This window comes from Triticum dicoccoides, chromosome 3A (genome assembly GCF_002162155.2).
Source record: "Triticum dicoccoides isolate Atlit2015 ecotype Zavitan chromosome 3A, WEW_v2.0, whole genome shotgun sequence".
In the NCBI taxonomy this organism is placed as follows: Eukaryota; Viridiplantae; Streptophyta; class Magnoliopsida; order Poales; family Poaceae; genus Triticum; species Triticum dicoccoides.
In genome coordinates, this window is record NC_041384.1 from 703,155,453 (window position 1) to 703,175,324 (window position 19,872).

Sequence of the window (19,872 nt, forward strand, 5' to 3'; positions counted from 1 at the left end):
GCCGAAAAATCGGCCCAGTCGCACCCTCAAAGGCCCTTTTTCGCCGGCTTGGGCCGAAATTAGCGCCGGCTGACCCAGGCCAAACCCGGCGCGTTGGGGGAGGGGGTGCTTGGGGCGCCAGCCGAATCATTTTTGGCGCGAAAATCGGTGGGCCCTCCTTGGCAGCGACTCGGCTGTTCTCGTTGCTTCGTCGTCCTCATCACCTCGGTTTCCCACGGGGAATCAATGCCAAAGCTGCCGCCTCTGCCTGGCTCGTCAGGCCGAAGGTGGAGTCCAGCCTCCCCGCGGAGTACGAGTCCATAGCCCGGTCTGGCTTCTCCGACGAGGCCGCCCTAAAGTGGGCGCGGGACGACTACCTCCGCGACGAGATGGTCCGGCAATGCCAAACCCTGCAGGAGATAACCGCCCGCCAGCGTGGGCGCGAGGACGAGAACGGCGTGGTGATCCTCGACAGCGACGAGGACGAGGACGCCCCCGGACCGTCCAACCCACCCCGCGTCGGCGACCCTAGGCAGGGGAGCAGCAGGGACGACGGCTGCGGAGGAGGCGACGACGACGACGATGGCGACTACACGCAGTTCTACAGGCTCATCGGCATGTAGAGCTTCAGGACGGCGGGCGGCGAGGAACGGCGAGGGCGACGGCGGGTCTAGTAGTGTCATTTTTTTGTAAAATATTTGATGAACTCGCTGAAGTTTGGTTAAATTTGCGCCTTGTTTGTGCGAATATGGGACCGGATTTTGTTAAAAAAAACAAAATGCAACATAGGGGCGGCGACTGGGGAGCATCACATCCCAACACGCGGTTTAGCACCAGTTCACCCCCAGGCGGTGATTTTACGCGCCTCCTGGGGGGTTAATGGCTGGAGATGCTCTCAGCCATGAATGAATGTAGCAAAAAAACCTAACCGGTTGTAGCAAAATCTGGTGATGGTGGCAGCAAAAATCATCGTCTCCGTTTGATTCCAGCAAAAATGTTTATCAGTTGTAGCATCCCTCATCACCGGATGTAGCATCTCGCGCAGCGGTTGCAGCATTCGATAAAAACGGTGAAGCTCTGTATCACTGTATGGGCACATCCATGGTGATTGTTGCATCGATGTCTCCAGTGCGTCGTGCACGGCCTCTATGCAGATGTCCCCGCCGTTGTCTTCTCCACCCCCGCTGTAGCTCGCCCTACCAGCAAGGGCTCGTCATGCCTGCACGCTGCGTGTGGCGGCGGAGATGCATATAAGGAGCAGTTGCCCCGTGTTGTGGGGAAGAAGAAGACGACGTGAAGAAAACGATTTGATTGAGGAGCGTTCTCACGACCCACGATCGAGAGCGATCGTAAGGCTAGCGAGCACCCGGCCCAATCTTGGGCCGGCAGTCCGGCCACAAACGTTTACCAAATAACATCTATCGACGTACTACTGATCAATTATTTTGTTGCGTACGTGCGTGCGTATCTCTGTGGCCAAGTAAAGGCATGTACAATAATTAAGAAGATAGTTTTATCTTAAGTTTTGCATGTAATTTAGAGATGACAAAAAAAAAATGTCTACAATAGGTCATCTCTTAGCCTTATCTTTAATAACTAGCAATTCCTAAAAATGTGATAAGACATATTGTGCTAAGAGATCATCTCTTGTCTTATCTTAAATAAGAGAAGACAAGCCTTCTCTTATGAGTTCTCTCTCCTTCACCTTATTATTTATCCTACGTAGCACTCCTAAGATAACATCATTGTACATGCCCTAAGCAGCAGAGTGGTGATGTATATGTGTCGGTCAAGGCTGCCTTCCGACACAAGTTCGTAGACGAGCAAGAGCCCTCTGCGGCTATCGCTCCAGCCCAGTAGCTGCACGAGGTTCCGGTGCCGCAGCCGGCTGATGATCTTCACCTCCGAGTCGAACTCTCTCCTACCCTCCCATGTATTCACTGGTGTCAATTGACACCAGTGCCTTCTGGCTTTTCAGCTAATAGTATTAACAAAAACTATATGACCCCAGCGCAAAAATTCCATTGACCCCAGCCCAGCAGCAGACCAGCTAATCCCTAAAGCCTTAGCCCATAAAATCCATTAAGTTCCAAAAGAAATCAACAGCCTGCGGCAGCAAACAACAATACAAGGCCAGGCCCAATGCGTACGCACTATGTATCAATTAATCGATGTACGCTATCCGGCTGCTATACGCGTACGCGAACAGACAGACGCCCTCGTCTCTTCGCCTCCTCATTTCGAACCCTAATTCCGCAGCCGCCGCAGCGAATCGGCGACGAACAACGGCGAACTCAACACCGTTTCATCGGGTGAATGTTGACATCGGCTGACCGTCCGCCAGTGCATAATCTTTAATTTGCAAGTGTTGGCTCTTCCAATCCCAGGTAATTTGCATCTTCTCTCTCGCCTCTCGATCTCTAGACTGTCTACAGACTACGATTCTACAGGTGCATTGCTTTCATGATGGCTATTGGCTAAGTAATTTTTTTAGTTTATTTTCTTTGATTTGCCCAGGACCAAGAAGATATGGATAATTTTTTGTTGAAAAGGAAACGACCAGCACTAGATAGTAATGTGGCAGGGCCTTCAAGGCCAGTTAGACCAGCACTTGATTTGCTATGTGGAGAAAGACATATTTTCTACAATAACGAATGACGATGTGATTGATCTATTTAAGAAGATGAAAGATCGAGAAGGAAAGTTATGAAATGTGAGTCTCGTATCACTTTTTTTTCCTTAACGATACTTATTTTTTGCACTATTTCTTTCTTACTATTGTTGTGAATATAATATGTTCTTTTGTTCATCCTTTACAGAAAGTTACGAATGAAACGTTCCAAAGTCATTCTTTTGCCTATTATTTCCGGAATATGTAAAGAAGTGTTATTTTATGACTTTGCTCAGCCAATACTCGCTACTCGGTATGATTTTTTTAGATGTAATAATAATATCACCTACATATTGTTGCTTTTTATATCGCTCTCGGCCATTATCTATGTTGTTGCACCACTATAATTTCTGCTAGCGGCTTAGCCTGGGAAGCGGTTGACACCAATACCCATTTTTTCTAGCTTCGTCCCTGCCTACCCTGCGCAGACGATTCCATGGAGAGTTTATGGCTAACTACGGGGCGATCTTGGTCGCTAAGGCTGCCTCGATAGACGTTGCCGAAGCCCCCTCGCCCGAGCTTCTCCTCGTCGGCGAAGTCCTTGGTTGCAGCGGCGAGCTCGCCGTAGCGGTACCATCTGGGGCCTACCCCTCTCTCGAACTCTGCTTGCTCATGCTCCTCGTCGTCGGAATCATGTAGCCTCTGCCACATGCGTCGCCGACGGACTAGGATGACAGCGACGGCGCAGAGCAACGCAACAAAAGCTACTACTGCGGATGACACTATCACGGCCACTAGTCGTCGCCATCGTGAACTGGTACCGGCGCGATCTAGAGTGGAGGTAAACGACCAAGACAGAACCTGATGCAGCTCGATGCACATACCCGTTGCCGCCGAGAAGCCAACCGCAACGTCCTGGGGCAAGGCCGTGGTCATGTCCACCGTCCATTTTACGTTGTACGGCTCGTCGCCCTCCATCTGGAGACGGGCGGCGAGAACACCCGTCTCGGCGTCGTAGCTGACCTCGGCGGCCATGATGGCGTCATCGGTGATCATGCTCCTGGTCACGTTCGTGTAGGCCTTGGACTTGATGGAGTTGACGTCTATACCAACACGACTGTTGCTCGCGTCGAAGTCACCGAGGACGGTGTCGAACTCCACCGCCACCACGCGGTCGTCGCCGGTGGTGCTGATGTTGTTGCTGTCATTGAAGAGAGCGAGGTTCTTGCCATAGCTGTTGGGGGGAGCTTCGACGGGTAGGGCGACAGGAAGAAAGCCATGCCGTCGCCCTTACATCGGTCGCGCAGCTGGACCTGGTTCATCTCGCTTTCAGGCCTGATCTGGAACGTGAAGTTGGAGGAGAAGCTGGCCACCTCACCGGTGGCCTTGTCCCAGAGCGGCACCGGACGCGTGTATGACGCCCGGCCCACGCTAAAGAAGTCGTGGATCTCGTTCCTCGTGAGCTCGATCACGCCGGAGTCCATGAGCGTGTCATGCTCGCACCTGAGCTCCGTGTTGCAGAGGTCCCCGGAGGTGGAGAAGTTGAAGCTAAAGGAGAGCGCGGTAGCGAGAGGTGCACTACTGGTTACCAACAGCAGCGAGTAGCAGAGAGAGATGGGCACGGAGAGAAGAGGTTGGTGAGGGCTCCATATTGCAGCCATTGTTGCTGTTTGGATCGGGAATGGGAACTGGGGAGACGGGAAGCGATGGATTACCTAGCTTTGGTTTTAATGGCACCTCGCCCGGCCAGTTTCAGGAGTTGCATTGCACCACGCAGGAAATTTGCCTGAAAGTTATGTTTACATCAATCACCTTTTCTTTTGGTAGTGATTGACTAATACACATATCATAAAACTGTGCTACCAGCTACAATACCAAATACACATAGTACATAACGATATGTTTTAGGGAAATTATCCTAATCAACCGGCTGATCCAGCAATTGCATCCGCTGCCTCCGTCATCGGACACGTGTCCCTGGCAAACAATTATAGCATCGCACGGTCATATCCTTATCTACTCTTTTTGGTTCTCATCCACTCGTTACTTTCCCCACCGAACGCAACTCCGGCGTCTTCCTCAATCTGTCTCGCGTTTTCTCTCTCACAGCATTGCTCCGCGTACTGACGCACCACGCCAAGCTGGTCGTTGCTCCCGCTTTGTCGCGTGCCGCCGCCACCGCAAGGACTGCTGCAGGCCACAACTCTTTTTGTTTCTGAGATCTCCATCCATGGCGCTCTAAACGTCGCCGTCGCCCGTCGAGCTGCAAGTCCTTCTCTCCTGATTGTCCTCTCCAACTACTCCTCTCCCCGCCTCCCTATGCCCGCATGGGTTCTGCTGCAGAAATTTAAATGCGGCAGAGATCTTATTTTAATTTTTGTAACAAGGGACTTGTTGCAGAAAATAGGACGCAACGGGAGATGTTGTTGTAATTTTGACAACAAGGATCTTGTTGCAGAAAATTAGACGCGTGAAAGATGTACAGAAAATTAGACGCTTGTTTCTGCAACTCGACTGTTGTTTCAGGAAATTTATAAAAGATGAGGTTTCGCAACAAGGTCTTGTTGCAGGAAATCAGAGAAGACTAGATCTTGCAACAAGAGCATTGTTGCAGGAAATTAGAGAGGAGGATTGAACGGCTCGCGTCACGCATTGAATGGCTCGCGAGACGCTTGTTTCTGCAACTTAATCGTTGTTTCAGTAATTAGTGGGTCGGGGGAGGAGACCGAGCCGCGCGCCAGAATAGATCGGACGGCTACGCGCGCGTACATCGAACAGCCGTCGAGGTGGCGGATGTGTCATACAGATCATCTGGCGGACGCATAGCGTCTCCCTATGTTTTATATAAAAAAAATCTTACGAGATGACTAATTTGGTGTTCTAGACGGCAATATATATATTTCTGTATATTTGATCAAACTTAATGAATTTTGAGTTAGGATAAAGCTAAAGCTTAAATGGTTTAGAACAAAGAGAGCATCTCTTCTATATGCCTCCTAGTTTTGAATTTTCATTTTCTATCTATGTTATGTTGGTGCCTCGGTTTCCACTATTCAATATCCTACTAAAAAACCCGTTAAAGGCGACAGAGGCGGTGGCCATGCTTACAGGACGTCAGCGGGATAGATCGGTTCATCGTGCACTAGTAGAGGAGATTCGCAGCATGGCTAGTCTCGCTACTAGGGAAATCTCTTTTATTCACTGTAGCCGTTCTCAGAATATTGTTAGTCATGAGCTGGCCGTTTATGGCCATAACACCCCGCGTACAGCACTATGGCTTGCTGCCGGTATGGACTTTGTTGTAAACCTGGTTGCGGCTGAAGCCCCCGTGAGCTTAATGGAGATTTCTTTTCACCCCGAAAAAAAAACCCGTTAAAGGAGACAGAGAGAACTCGATCATCTTTTCTCAAGAGACAACCGATGCACAACAACAAGCATAACATAGTAGGTCTAATCCAACTCGCTGTGTACAACGGCAAATAATCATAAATACTGAAATGGATGGGAGGATCAATACAAATCCAATAGTATGGCCAACTTTGATATTGATAGCAACATCCTTGTCATGAAAAATTGGACCAAATTTTCCGGAGAAAATTTCAAAGCTTTTAATGGTCTGATTCAAGGGCAAGTCTAGTTGGGACACTCCCCACCATTGCCATATGGTGTGGCATCTTTTAGTGGTCATTTTCCTCCAAAAAGAGATTGGATGCATGCAGAATTGAACACATCAGCATGAATTGCTAAATCCAAAATGATTTAGGTAATCTGATTAGCGATTCATCTTCACCATTGTGTTCATCTCAATGAGGGTTTGAAAACAACATCTCATGTTGTTATGTTTTGACAAAAAAATCGTCATCATCATTTGCCAAATTATAGAACCATGGTTGTCACATTAACAGAAACAATTGAGGCAATAATATTGTCCATGGGTATTAGAGAAAAATAAGAACACATTTGGTGGTTTAGTGGGACCCAAACTTTATCGTAGTGAGATAGATGGAGAGCTGACATTTTTATCCATTAGTATTTTGGTCATATAACATTGTAAACGGACTTTGAGCTAATAGTTATGGCGTCTAGTGGCACTTTTTAGCATGCGCCTAACAGAGGGGTGGCATTTTCGAGCAGTTGAAACTTTTAATGGCAAAAACGAGTAGTGGGACGGAACTAGTGGCATAAATGATAAAACCCTTTTTAATTAGAGAATATGCATGTATGGTGGTGGTCCGATAACAAAATCTTATGCATTTGCGTTAACTACAATAAGCTGCATTTTGGGCCCATCCCAAATTTGTTTACAACTAATACATAATATAAAAGTTAAATTGACATCACTCGAACAAACTTAACATTTGGATCCTCAATTTATCCGTGTTTAGGATCCGTCCCACATCCTTGTAGTTCAGACCGATCAATTTAGCCCGCTGTACTACAATTTAATTAAGCACATGACGCCTTTTTTTAGAGAAAAACACATGACGCCTTTACTTGATAAAAGCCCAAAAAACAAGCAATAAATACTGAAAATGGATGGGAAATTCTTAGTGGCCAAACATCATGATGCCTATATATATATATATATGATCGACAAGCTTGGCCAACCTGGAAATTCTTAGCAACATCCTTGTCATTTGTAAAATGGACCGGGTAGATTTCAAAGCTCTATTTAATGTTTGATTTGATATTCGTACGTGGACCGGTCATTCAGTCCTTAAATATTAGCAGGCCTATTGCTGTGTCGAAATAGTCCAAAATAGAAGATGTAAAAGAAAATTGATGTCCAGCGATTGCTTAGTAAGCATGTCAACCAGAGATGACTGGTACCAGCCTACCACTGGTTTCTTTTCTAAAAGGAGAGTCAGAGGAAGAAAGCAAACTTGACACCTTGAACCATCTAAGGGCATGAACAATGGAGGCATCATCATACCACTGCCCCAGCATTTCACATAGATAAAAATAACTAAAGCCACAGTTTAGTTTTATCTCCATCCAATGGAAGCAGCAGTATTGTTGCCAGGTTCAACAGCTCTTTCTTTTTATATACAATACAGTAGTTGTGGTCCTGTTGGTTGCTGTCCTATCCTTCCTTATTGGCTGCCGCAATACCTTTGTCAGGGAAGAACCAGCCTCCTCTGCAGGATTCCGTCTAGCTCTGCAAGCACTACCTTTTGGCATGCAAAACTATCCGAGCCGAGGTGGCATGCTGGAGCACCCGTCCATCCTGGCGCGTTGGCCATGCCCTAACTGAATGAAATGCTTTTTTAGGTGTTAAACAACGAATTGACGATTACAGTGGCCAGATGGTAGGTTCGAGTTTTCATGGGTTAGCTGAAGATCAAACTTACCAGGTCCCAAAGAAGAAGCCACCAAACGCAGCACACACAAGAACCAGGGTGTGATGACCCTGGAGAGGAAATCACAGAAGAGGGAATGAGATGCAGATAGAGAGACAGGAGATGAGATTCAGAACTCTGTACTCATTTCATTCATGCCATAACAGAGGGGATGTCCCTTCCCCGGGCTCCCTTGCAGGTGGGTGCACTGACATGTCCAGAAAACTTATGTAAGTATCCGAATCTAAATATCCCACTTAGAAATGGCAATTGCGCCATCTGTTGGAATGTTTGATACGCAAAGCGCATCTTAAGCTTGTAGGCTACAGCTGTGCTACAGGGTTAGACCATTCTTGGAACGTGCACACAAGGGAGCCTTCCAAAATAGATGAAACATCGCTGCATTCATGCCCATTTCTTGAGAGAACAAGTCAAGGCACACCAAATTAACAAAAGGAAAGGCTAGAGAGAAAACATGAAACCTTATTGGATCAACATTTGTCAGTCATCGAGATCACTATCCTCACAATTGAAAGAAGATTTGTCGGCGGCTTATTAGCAGAAGCTGGAAGGCCAGTTGATAATCTAGGACATTGATGTCGTAGCTCAGAAGCTGCAGACGAAGCACTCCTTCAGAGAATCAGAACTATCAGCCTCAAGATGAAAAAAAAGCTTCAGAAGAGGAAACCTAAACAACTAGGGTATGATTTCCTTTCTCAAAAGAACTAGTGTATGCTTCAGATATTAACTGAAATTGATGATTTCGCTGGCAAGCATTGCAAAAAGTTTTTAAAAAATTCCTTACTGAGCTGAAGATCCAACTTACCACTACCCGAAGAAGCCACCAAACCTAGGCCCCTAAGAAACAGGGCCACCCAGGAACCCAGACCCTCCAGGAGGCATTGGACCCCCATGGATGTACCTGTACCTGCCGCTCCATGTATGATCCTCACCCACTGGTCAGTCTTGTCGATGTTCCATGTTGCAGCTGCTATTCTCAACTCCCTGCCTACTATTGCCTTGCATTATCAGTACAAATGTGAGTTCTTGATTCTCCGGCCAGTGATCATTCTACACAATTTAATTTCATGCTATGGCATGATCTAATGTTAGTGTAATCAACACCTGTATCCTCGGAACAACATATAAATGTGTGCTAAAATAGAACACCTTTCGAGCAAAAATATGTGAAAAGGCTGAATCTACAAAATCCATCTAGAAACAGCGACCAATTGTGTCTGAATCATTTTTATAAGCAACACAAATCTTAAGTTCTTAGCAGCCATGGCGAGCTGCAAAGCACAGCCAAAGTTCCCAACAGCAGTTGTGTTACCAATTTTGTTATACCATTCTGCAGCAGTGTCCAGAAAATCCAACAACAAACAAGCTACAAAAGGAAATATTAGACTCATAGACTCCAAGGAGCACTATAAGAAATAGATGAACATTATAAGTCCTCCTGCAGCATAGAGTTGTTCCACAGGCAACGGGTAAGCAAATGTAAAACCCGTTTCTTGCCTAGAACAAGGTGTTGCAGAATTACCGTAGAACAATGAGGCACGTCATATAATCATAGATTTAGTTGCAGAGCTGAATATAGAAAAAGGGGAAAGGTTGAGCTGACATTCTCTACTGCAGAAAGATACTACCTCTGTAACTTTTTATAAGACGTTTTTAGAGTCTATGACAGTGTCAAAAAACGCCTTATATTAAGTTACAGAGGGAGTAGCATCAAGCTAAGCAGTGGAGCATTATGTACATATCATGTCCTAATTAAGATAGCTAACAGTAATCCCATCACAGAAGATAACACCTAGAGTCTTGCTCAGAACAAATCAAGGCATAACCAAAATAATAACAACCTATAAAACAGGAACCCTTTCTTAGCAATGCATACGATACGATAGGCTCAAATGTCATGCAGTTCATCAGCGCCTTGTGTGGTCTGCTGCAAGGCCAGTTCAGAATCCCGGATGCTGATGGTGTAGCTTGACAGAAGCTGGACGATCGTGAAAGGACGGTTGCCAATGAGGAGAAAATGCTTGTCCCGCTTCACAAAATCGGCAGCTTCCGAGATCCTCTCAGCTTTCCGGTCCTTGATATTGTACTTCCAGATGTGAGCAGACGACCCGTGGTGTTCGGTGTAGTAGATACAGTTTGCCTCAATCAATGGGAACATATCAGCATCCACAACAAGGCACCTATGATGACCAATGAAGATGGCATGGTTCAAGATGCTCTTCACATACAAAAGCTCGCCGCTCTCGAATCTTAAAACCTGGAAGAAATGTTGTCCCTTGATGGCGACCAGCTTCTGTCCACGGAATTCCATTGGGAAACACCGGGCATCGTTTGCAAGTCCCATCTCAGTAGGATCATCGGAGAAAAACTTCAACAGATCAACGCAAAGCGACTGCCCCACTTCGTAGATCTTGAGAGCCATGCCAGTTGTTCTGAGTAAATCCCACCAAGGACCAACCAAACCAGCTCCGGCCGCCCTCCGGAAAAAACTATAAACCAAAAGCGCGCACTCTAGGTCTAGGGTGTCAAAACTGCTGTGAGGACTGGTCATGTAGTACATCTTGCAACACGAGTGGCAGTACAATGTGAGCAAGGGCGAAGAGAAGTCAAAGCAGACGGCAGCGGTGACCTGAACCTCGAGCGGCACAGTCGCCGCCGTGAAACGGATGATCTCACCGGTGAGAGGGTTGAAGACACAAGCCGCGTGAGGAGGGCTCCTGTCGGCCAGGACGAATAAACCATGGGGACTGGTGGTGACGACATAGTAGTCACGGAGCAGCGGGAGCTCCTTGTGGAGGAACCGGCTGGTGGCGGTGTTGACCAAGAGGCGGCGCGTGTCACTCTCGAAGACCTCGTCGAGGACGATCCATAGGCGAGGCCGGAACCGGGAATCAGAGATGCTGTTCCTGGGATCGTCAGTGGCGGAGCGCCAGTTGTGGCAGACGGCGCGCAGATCCATGTACCAATCTAGGTCGTTGGTGGCGAGGAATGAGTCGGCGATGTGACCCCAAAGTTTTAAATAGCGCGCTAAGCATCTTAGCGGCGGACCTCTTCGAAACGCTATAGCGTGCTATAGCGGAGCTATAGCGCGCTATTTAAAATGTTTGTTCATTTGTTTGGACCAAAGTCTCTTAGCGTAAGACCCTTTGTAAACGCTATAGCGTGCTATAGCGGAGTTATAGCGGGCTATTTAAAACAGTGTGTGACCCACGATGTCGTACGGGAGCGAGGACCAGTCTGCAGTCGCCGTGGCCAGAAGGACTGGTGAGGTTTCCAGGCAACCGGGGTCCTTCTTCCACCTCTTGGCTGGCGGAAGAACTTCAGCGGGCGCGGTTGCCATTGCTGCACACTCTATCTATTCCGGATCAACCAATGCCCTAATCCTCGCTGGGGTAGAAGGGGCAGGGCATTGCGAGTGAGGGAAAAGGACGGAACTTTGAAACAATCGATCAAGAAATCAAGAACCAGGCAAGAAATCAGTTACCAGGTCAGTAGATTAGTAGACCAGCGGCAACGGAGTGGATCAAATCGAGGAAGCACGGAGGAACGGACCAAACGGATCTGGGAGGAAAATGAGGAGGAAGATGGAGTATTTTTTTTCAGTTTTGCTAAAGCATTTTTCTCCCGGAATCAATTTATAAAAAATCTTACGTAAGGTTGTTGGGCTCCCGTCGCGAACGCGTTCATCTTCGTCCGTTTCGCTGTACGAATCTCTTCAGTTTTCTCCCAAACAGTCCGCTCAGTCTCTCTCATTTCCCCTCTCGCTTTCTTCTGATTGGGGCGATTCCGCGGCTAAAGGCTCGCATGTCGGTGTCGGTCGCCGGAAGTCGTCGCCGTGTCGCCCTCGACTCCGCCGCACCGGCACTGTTCAACTGCGTGAGGATGAGGTACGCTCACTTTCCCCTCCCCTCCGCCCGCATCTGCTAGGTGTGTAGTTATCTCCGTTGTATCTGCCCGCAAGATCCTCGAGTTGGTCGTGCGGTGGCAATGGCGAGACAACCGGTTTCGTGCCGGTTGCGTCGTCCTTGGAGTCCGTTTCGTGTTTTGTGATGTTTTTGGCGTTTGCGTCATCACCAGAGGCCCTTTCGTGTTCTTGTGCTATGTTTTGTTGCTCGGTATGCTGACACTGTAGGGTTTGACCACATAGTTTAGTTGGTCGGAGACGCCGATTGCAGTTACGGCCGCCGTAGATCTGTGGAGTTGGGGGTTTCCCGTGTTGTTGCTGCAATTCTAGTCACCGTGCAAAGGAATCAAAGTGTACAATTTGTTCTCATGGACATGACAAATTTTGATTTCAGTCGAGAATTTTTTTTTCGCTCTGTTTCTTCCATTCGTACAAATAGTGCTTTTGGTAGATTTGTGTCCATGGCAAAAATTGCTTGCCGTCCATGGCAAATTTACCAACCCTTTTTTTGGGTGCCACTTTTTCCTTGTGGAATTCTCATGTCATGCTCTCTATTTTCACTCCCACTTCATATTATTTTTGCGAAATGTTAAATAAATATGTTGAATGACATATCGCATGTGCCATGTACAATAGTTATCTAGCCCATGTTCTCCCTTATCTCTCTATTAGTCCCATATTAGGGTTGTTTATAAGGACGTGGGCCATGCATGTTGATCCTAAACCCTAAACCTTAAACCCTAACCCTAATTGTATATATGGCACTAGATGCCCGTAATACAACTGCGTTGCATCAAATCTCGTTCTACGTCATATCAGCCTACCTCACGATCCTGGGTGTTAGAAGAGTAGGCCGCAACAATCTTGGGGCAGTTAGCAGAAGCAGAGGAGGTAGAATTCATGCAGAAGAAGCATTCGTCAAGAGTTAGAATCAGAGGTACATGTCTAAAATAAAAGCTTCAGAAGAAGAAAGGTTATAAAATAGTGTATTCTTTGTGGCTCACATATACTCCGTATATTGCACGTTGATTATTGCTGAAAGGTGTATACTTGAACAACTAACCATCTAACTAAAAATTAGGAGGAGGATTTTGGGGGTAGCTATATTTATGGCTTTATCAACCCTTTATCATTCTTTCAATCATCCGGTCAATGGCTGTGTTGATATGTTGTATCCCGCGATAAGCACGCATTGCATGTGCCACAAAGTAAAGAGTACTGCACCTACACCACCAACCTCTATTTGTGTGCACAATGCTTTCATTATATATACCACACTAACCTTCACTTGCCTGAATAAGGTTCTCTTCTCATATGTACAATTTCATCTTCAACTGAATAGTCATCTAGCTCTATCTTCACATGTTGGTAGCACTAGCTCATTTCATAAAAATAGGTGCTGATCAAAGAGAGGTTCTGAGGAGAATGTGAATTCAAAAGATGTGAGAACACAGGGGAATACGAGACATTTCTCTTCGTCTTGTTAATCTGAATATGGAGCCCAACCTGTCGTGTGTAATGTCGGTATCATATAATTTTCGTTTTCTCCTGGTTGTACATTTTTCCATGGTTTTTCTGATAAAATGTATTTGTGCAACTGAACTAAAATAATGTATGACTATGTGCTCCCAAGGATGTAAGTTATCTCGGTTGAGGTCACTGTATATCCATGTTTTCAAACAATCAAATTTTATGCATGAGTTCCTGGGCATGCAAGCTGGATTAAAAGTTAACTCTCCAGCGGTTAGATCCCATTGTTTTTTTTCGAAATGACAGTTATCCTGCATTCATTAAAAGGAAAAGAGTTGCTCGGTTAATTAGGGAAAACTGAATGAGAACCAGATTGCCCAGTTAATTATGAAGAATCGGGCGAAAACCAACACACGCGCTGAGCGGCACACATAAGAAAGCCCACGCACACCACTACAAAGAGGGCCTCGGCGAGACAGCACACACACACGTCATCGTCATCACTCCTCCCCTAGAGGCATCATCACCATCCCTACACTCTGAGCAAGCAACTCCGACTTCGCCGTAGGCGATCGTCGACTCAACCCACACCGCAGCGAACGCGTTAAGCTGCATGAAGATCTGCACCAAAGCTTAGCCACCTACGGCCAGACAACGCAGCCACTGGCGGAGCTACGTGCTGCAAAAAGAGGCCGTGGCCCGCCCAGCACATAGCAAGTGCAGTAGGATATTTAGACTAGACTAGACCTTGAGTGCAAAACTATTGGGCTTTTCCTTCTATTGGCCCGCCCTTCTTCGCTACTGAAGCTCCGCCAGTGAACACAGCTCCGACTTTGATGGAGAACTCTGAAGAAGCCGACTACCGCAACCATTGCCGCATCGCCGACAACACTCCTACCATAACCGTTGCCATAGAAGTCTGGTCGCCACAATCGCCGCCTTCCCCGAGTCCCGCCCGCGGACACCGAGCTACCAAGACGAAGCCCCCAAGAGAGAATACGACACCAAGGCGCTGCCATTGTCTGATCACAGATCAAGGGTTTCCCCCGGAGAGGCCGAGATGGCCGGATCCGTGCAGGAGGGGTGTGGCAGCAAAACAACGATGCCCCTAGGAAGATCAACGACGCCACAGCCGCCGTCATGGCGCCATCGCTGGTCACGGCTCAAGGCCAGGACAGGGTCTTCACCCAAGCTCCCACACCACCTCAGCCACACATTATCCCACACCGGTGCCAGCGAGCCCACCATCCACCACCACCATCGAAGCTGCCCAACGACGAAGAAGAAGCTTCGAGATCCACCGCAGCCAACCGCACCTCGCGGAGACCATCGACGGCCAACCACCAGAACGAGGTGCCAGATCCATCAATGGCCTTCCTGGCGCACAACCACCGGATGCAGCACGAGCCGCCGTGCCTTGCCAAGCACCATGCCGACGAGAACGGAGAAGCGCCACCCGAAGCCAAGAACCACCATGGTTCCCAACCGCGGCCAAGCAACAGAAGCACCGACGCGCCCCATGCACGCCACCACAACCGCCAAAGACCGGAGCCGCAACACTCGTAGTTGGGGCGCTCTTTGTCGACAACCGGGCCCCTGACCCGCGCATCACTAGGGCGTCCTCACTACGTCTTGTCGTGCCCCTCACGGCCGAAGCCGCCGCCCTCACACCACCGCACCACAAGGCCGACAGTCTCCTCCAGGCATCGCCACACTTCCTCCAGCAACGAAGTGCGCCTGCCGAGCCTCCATGCCCGGCCCCGATCGAGCGCCGCCCACCGCGCCCTGCGCCCGCAACACTCAAGCCGAGTCCATATCGCACCAGGTCGCCGCGAACCCACCGCCGTGCCGCCCCTGCCCCCGGGCCACCAGATCCGTGCCAGCCGGCACCGGAGTCGCGCCAGCGCGCTCGCCAGAGCCTGACAAGCCTTCCTGCAAGATCTGCTCTAGCGCCACGCAGAGACAAGCCCCGCCGCCACCCTCACATTTATCAAACAGGAAAAAAGGAACTCACATGGACGCAGATGCCAATGTGCATGCTACAGAAAACTGAATGTGAGTAGCCTCCAAATGTTGTGGATAGCTGAGCAATTACCAATGTCAGATAATACAGCCAGAAAGAAATGATTGGAGTGAACTTGAGACAATCTGCTTGAGACAGAATTCCTGGTGATGTGCTGCTTGAGGCAATCTGCTTTCGACCAATGGTACTCAAGATGATCTTGCACCGCTCAGAGAGAAAAAAAAATGAACATATGGCTGGTGGTTACAGAGTCTAAAGGGGTGCACAATCTGGGACCTGGGATGAACCATGATACACCTTTCTTCTGCTTATCACTTATCAGTACAAGTTCCATTTCTCGAGCCGATGTTGAGATCAACATCACATGAAACGTTTGATTCCTTGAAATTGTTAGGAGCTAAAGTTAAATGATAAATATAGTTCCAAATGAAGCAACACGAAAGCAGAATTATAATATGTTTCAATACTTAGCCAGAGTTATAATGCAATCTTTCAGTTTAACTAGTGCTCTGAACCCTTGTATACAAAATCGGCTACAACTTGCTAATCAGCAAGGAGGATGATCTGTCTCATTTCATCGTCAGCTAAAACAAAATATAGAAACAGGAAACCCATGTATATTTGCTAAATTCTAGTATTAAGAAGATAGGTGATCTCTGAGAAAGAAGATCTGATAAATGGACAAGTTGATTCTTCAATTAAATAAAAAGAGACAAGAGGCAGGTTGAACTGCTAACAAGCATTGAGTACTAAGAAGGCAACTCTTGCTAAGGGGGGAAAAGTACATTCTTCAGTTTAAGAAAACAGAGATACGAGTCTGAGCAATTGACAGACATTTCAAACGCTGGCCCAAAGGACTTGTATGCATCAACATCAACACTGATATTCTGGGTGTTACTCTTGTACTATATACCATCGAAGTGTAAACTGTAACCCCACAAACGCACACAATTCACCAGTATGTACATTCATCACAGGAAAATAAACTCACACAGACGCGCATACTGCAAAAAACTGAATGTGGGTAGCTGAGCAATCACCAATGGCACATAATACATCCAGAAGCAAACAATTGAACCCCACAAAAAATAGTAATTGGAGGGAGCTTGGCACAATCTGCTTGACACACAATTCCTCGTGATCTCCTGCTTGAGGCAATCTGCTTTCAACCAATGGTACTCATGAATCATGATGGACTTGCACTGCTTACAGATAAAAATGAACATGGCTCGCAGTCCAACGGGGTGCACAATCTTTGACCTGAGCCAGACCATGATAAACCGTTCTTTGGTTTATCAGTACATGTTTTCTCAAGCCGATGTTAAGATTGAACGTCACATGAAGTGTCGATTACTTGAAATGGATAGCAGCTAAAGTGAAATGATAAATATAGTTCCAAAAGATGAAACGAACTGACCCTCAATACTGCAGCTGACGTGGATACGGAGTGAGGCCATAAGAAGCACCATCACAGCCAACAACCCTCAGATGAAAGGATATGTGTATCCACCACATTATCATCTGATGAAAGGCGAGCCGTTCACAACATAACCCTCCAGTGTCGGAAAGAAGGCATGTGAAACTAGACTTTGTTTGAGCCGAAGTCGAGTAGGACGGAGGCCTTTGCGATGGAAACTGGCAACCAACTGGCCTTCCATGCCAACCTGAAGTAGCCAATCATCAAACCGGAGCAGCACGAGCACATCACTGTCCCATGACGTGACAATCACCTCCCAATGATGGTCAAACTTTCCACATTGCAAGCTGATCTCCGCAACCGGAAATTCGACCCGGTACTTTAAGGCCCAGATCTCGGCTTCGTAGTCCTGCATCGCCCAGATTTCAACGCTTGTCCCTTCATAGTTGAGACTAAACATGCCAAGCATGTCACCCATCTCAAACAGGTCCTCGCAGCCAATTACAATCGGACATCGCATCGACCGGAACGACTCAGCAATGGTGTCAAATACCATTACAATGCGGTTCATGTACCAATGCAGGCTACCATGGAACAGGACAGATCCAGCTGAAATGTGTATCAATTCCTGTGTATCAGAGCACCCTATGTACCTTGGCAGCTGGCCGGAGCCTAAAGAGAAGACGTGGGCGCCATCTTGAGCGTCAGGCGCCACCGACCTCCGGAACGGGTGCAGCAGCAATCGGTACTCGCCGGTAGGGCCGTGCCGGTACATCCCCAAGGGCATAAAGCCATTAAGCTGCTGGAGGGGAGCATACTGACGAGTTGCCGGGTTGTAGACGGAGTGCGTGCTGTAGAGGGAGAGGAGGAGGAGCCCATCGCAGGAGTCGTGGAGCACGAGGCCGTGGCCGTAAACGCTGCGAATGCCAGGTCGCGCGCTGTACTGGAGCTGGTCGGCGGCGTCGGCCCCTGCTACGTTGTCCAACGGAATGATGTCTAGGGAATCAACGACGTCGCCGGCGCAGTTGTAGCCGTGGAGGAGGGGGACGGTGGGCTGGCGGGCGTGGTGGGCGAGGAGGAAGTCGCGGGTGGAGGTGGCAAGGCGCCAGGCGCGGCGGACGGCGCGGCAGCGGAGGAGGGCTTTGGGGGGCAGGCGGACGAGGATCTCCCAGACCACGACCTCATCCGGGAGGCCAGGGAGGAGATGCGTCGCTGCTGCTCGTGCGGCCGCCGGTTGGGAGCTCATCCTGCTCTGCTTGTGTGTGTGTGTGTGTGTGTGTGTGGTAGTGACGGCGGCGGCGGCGGCGGCGGAGTGGTAGGTTTTCCTATCTCGTGGAAACGAACAGAAATGCATTTGGGCTGGGCTTAGCGTACCTCGTTGAGATGAAACCGGCTGGGCCGGGCTCAGGTTCCTTTGCAAACTCTAAATTTACCCAGAAACCTCTATGCTCGAAAAAAAAACCCTTCCTCTCACCGAGGGGTTGTCAAACTTATCTTGCCAATTCTGAAATTTAAATCCTTAAACTGAAACGTGATATCAACCATCGATTGATGTCGATCCAACGGTCTACGTTGCAGAGATTCACGTCTACAATAACCCAACTCCAAAATATTGTATGCATGGTCCCTTCTGAAACAATCCATGGAAGCGGAGTTCATCCCCAGTAACCCGTGTCTGTGTGCATAGCCACCAAAAGACGGACGACGGGTAGCAGCATCCCCACCTCTTCCCCCCGCGCGTGCCACACCAACAACGACTCCACGTGTGTTGCTTCGCATTCGCCGCCCCAACCCTACACCATCGGCTACCGCAACCAGTGGGCAGTGGCTGATTTAGGATTTCACACAGGGGAGGGGGTAGACATTTCTTACAATGCCAAAATTAGCATGACATGTATAGAAGTTACCAAAAACACAATAGAAATAGGTCACACAAAGAAGCCTCGTGCCCCTTCCCTTAATTATGAGGCTTTGTTAGTGCCAGCTCACCACGGCTCAACTGCTATCTTAGGGTTGGATGATCGACACCTTCTTTCCCCTAGGGATTACCATCAACGATGGTATGCCTGGTAAGAACTAGCGAGCAATTTATGATACTGAATAAAAATATATCATGTTCTATATATTATTGTTTTCAAATGTTATAAGAGTTTTAAAAAAATACTTTGTTCAAAAGTAATTAAAAAATATTTTTAACATATACTAAAAAGGTTCTTGTGTGTCAAATAAAATGTTCGTGCAAAAACCCAAAGATATGTCAATAGCTAAAATGTTTTGTACGTAGCTCTTTGCTTTCTTTTGACAACTTTGTCTCTTAGAAAAATATTCATATGTTCAAAACATAATATTGGTATGTCAAATAAATTGATTGCATGACTTTAATTTTTTTTTTGCCAACTACAGAAAAAAAACTCTGCACCATGTACGAAAAATGGCCATGTATGCCAAATAAAGTGTTCATGCAACTTCTAAAGTATGTGTTGACAGATATGAACAATATGTTATTTTACACCAACAAAAATGGTCTTGTGCATCTATAAAATGTTCATGCGACTTGTAAAAATCATTCCAACACACAAAGTGACTTTTTTTCCTTCTTATTTCAAGTACTATGATAAGCTATTGAACTTTACTTCTGAAAAAAGTGTGGCAATCATTCAAAACGTTATTTGTTGCATGCCAAATATGACAAAGTTATTTGTGTTAAAATTATTTCACTTTTCAAAAAATATATACACCTGTGAAAAAATATATTACTTGAACATTTGATAAAACAACATCAACAGACTATGTACTGGTAGAACCCATGAAAAATTAAAGCAATAAGTAGAAGGGGGAAAAGAATGAAAGAAAAAACAAAATAGAGAATAGGAGAAAATATAAACTGAAAAGAGGAGATATCACAAATACTGGAAGGAGCCAAACAAACAAGAAGCATCATCTGGATAGAAGTGGTTGGTCGCCTCCTGCTTATAGTTCTTCAAAGCTTAATACAAATTGCGACGAAAGCCTCCTGAAGGGAACTACGTGCGCAGTTTTGTACTCTGGTCACTACTCAGGGTAATACATAGGTGACACTCGATCGTCAGTGGTGTCTAAATAAGGAGA

General features: G+C 47.3%; 1 protein-coding gene and 1 pseudogene across 1 annotated transcript; both read right to left on the reverse strand.

Annotated features, from left to right (window-relative positions):
- LOC119273324 overlaps positions 1–4,265 on the reverse strand; it is a 6,876-nt pseudogene extending 2,611 nt beyond the window's left edge.
- Positions 4,266–16,123: 11,858 nt separating this feature from the next.
- LOC119270331 lies at positions 16,124–18,045 on the reverse strand. Its single transcript, XM_037552339.1, has 2 exons — positions 16,765–18,045; positions 16,124–16,607 (listed from the first exon to the last, which is right to left on the reverse strand). Exon 1 carries the CDS (start codon positions 18,008–18,010, stop codon positions 16,865–16,867), a length of 1,146 nt encoding a protein of 381 aa, XP_037408236.1. The 5' UTR covers positions 18,011–18,045; the 3' UTR covers positions 16,124–16,607; positions 16,765–16,864.
- Between the last annotated feature and the right edge of the window lie 1,827 nt (positions 18,046–19,872).

What these genes read in the sequence shown, in the direction of transcription:
- LOC119270331 (XM_037552339.1), bottom strand. Translation starts at nt 18,010, where the DNA reads ATGAGCTCCCAACCGGCGGCCGCACGAGCAGCAGCGACGCATCTCCTC.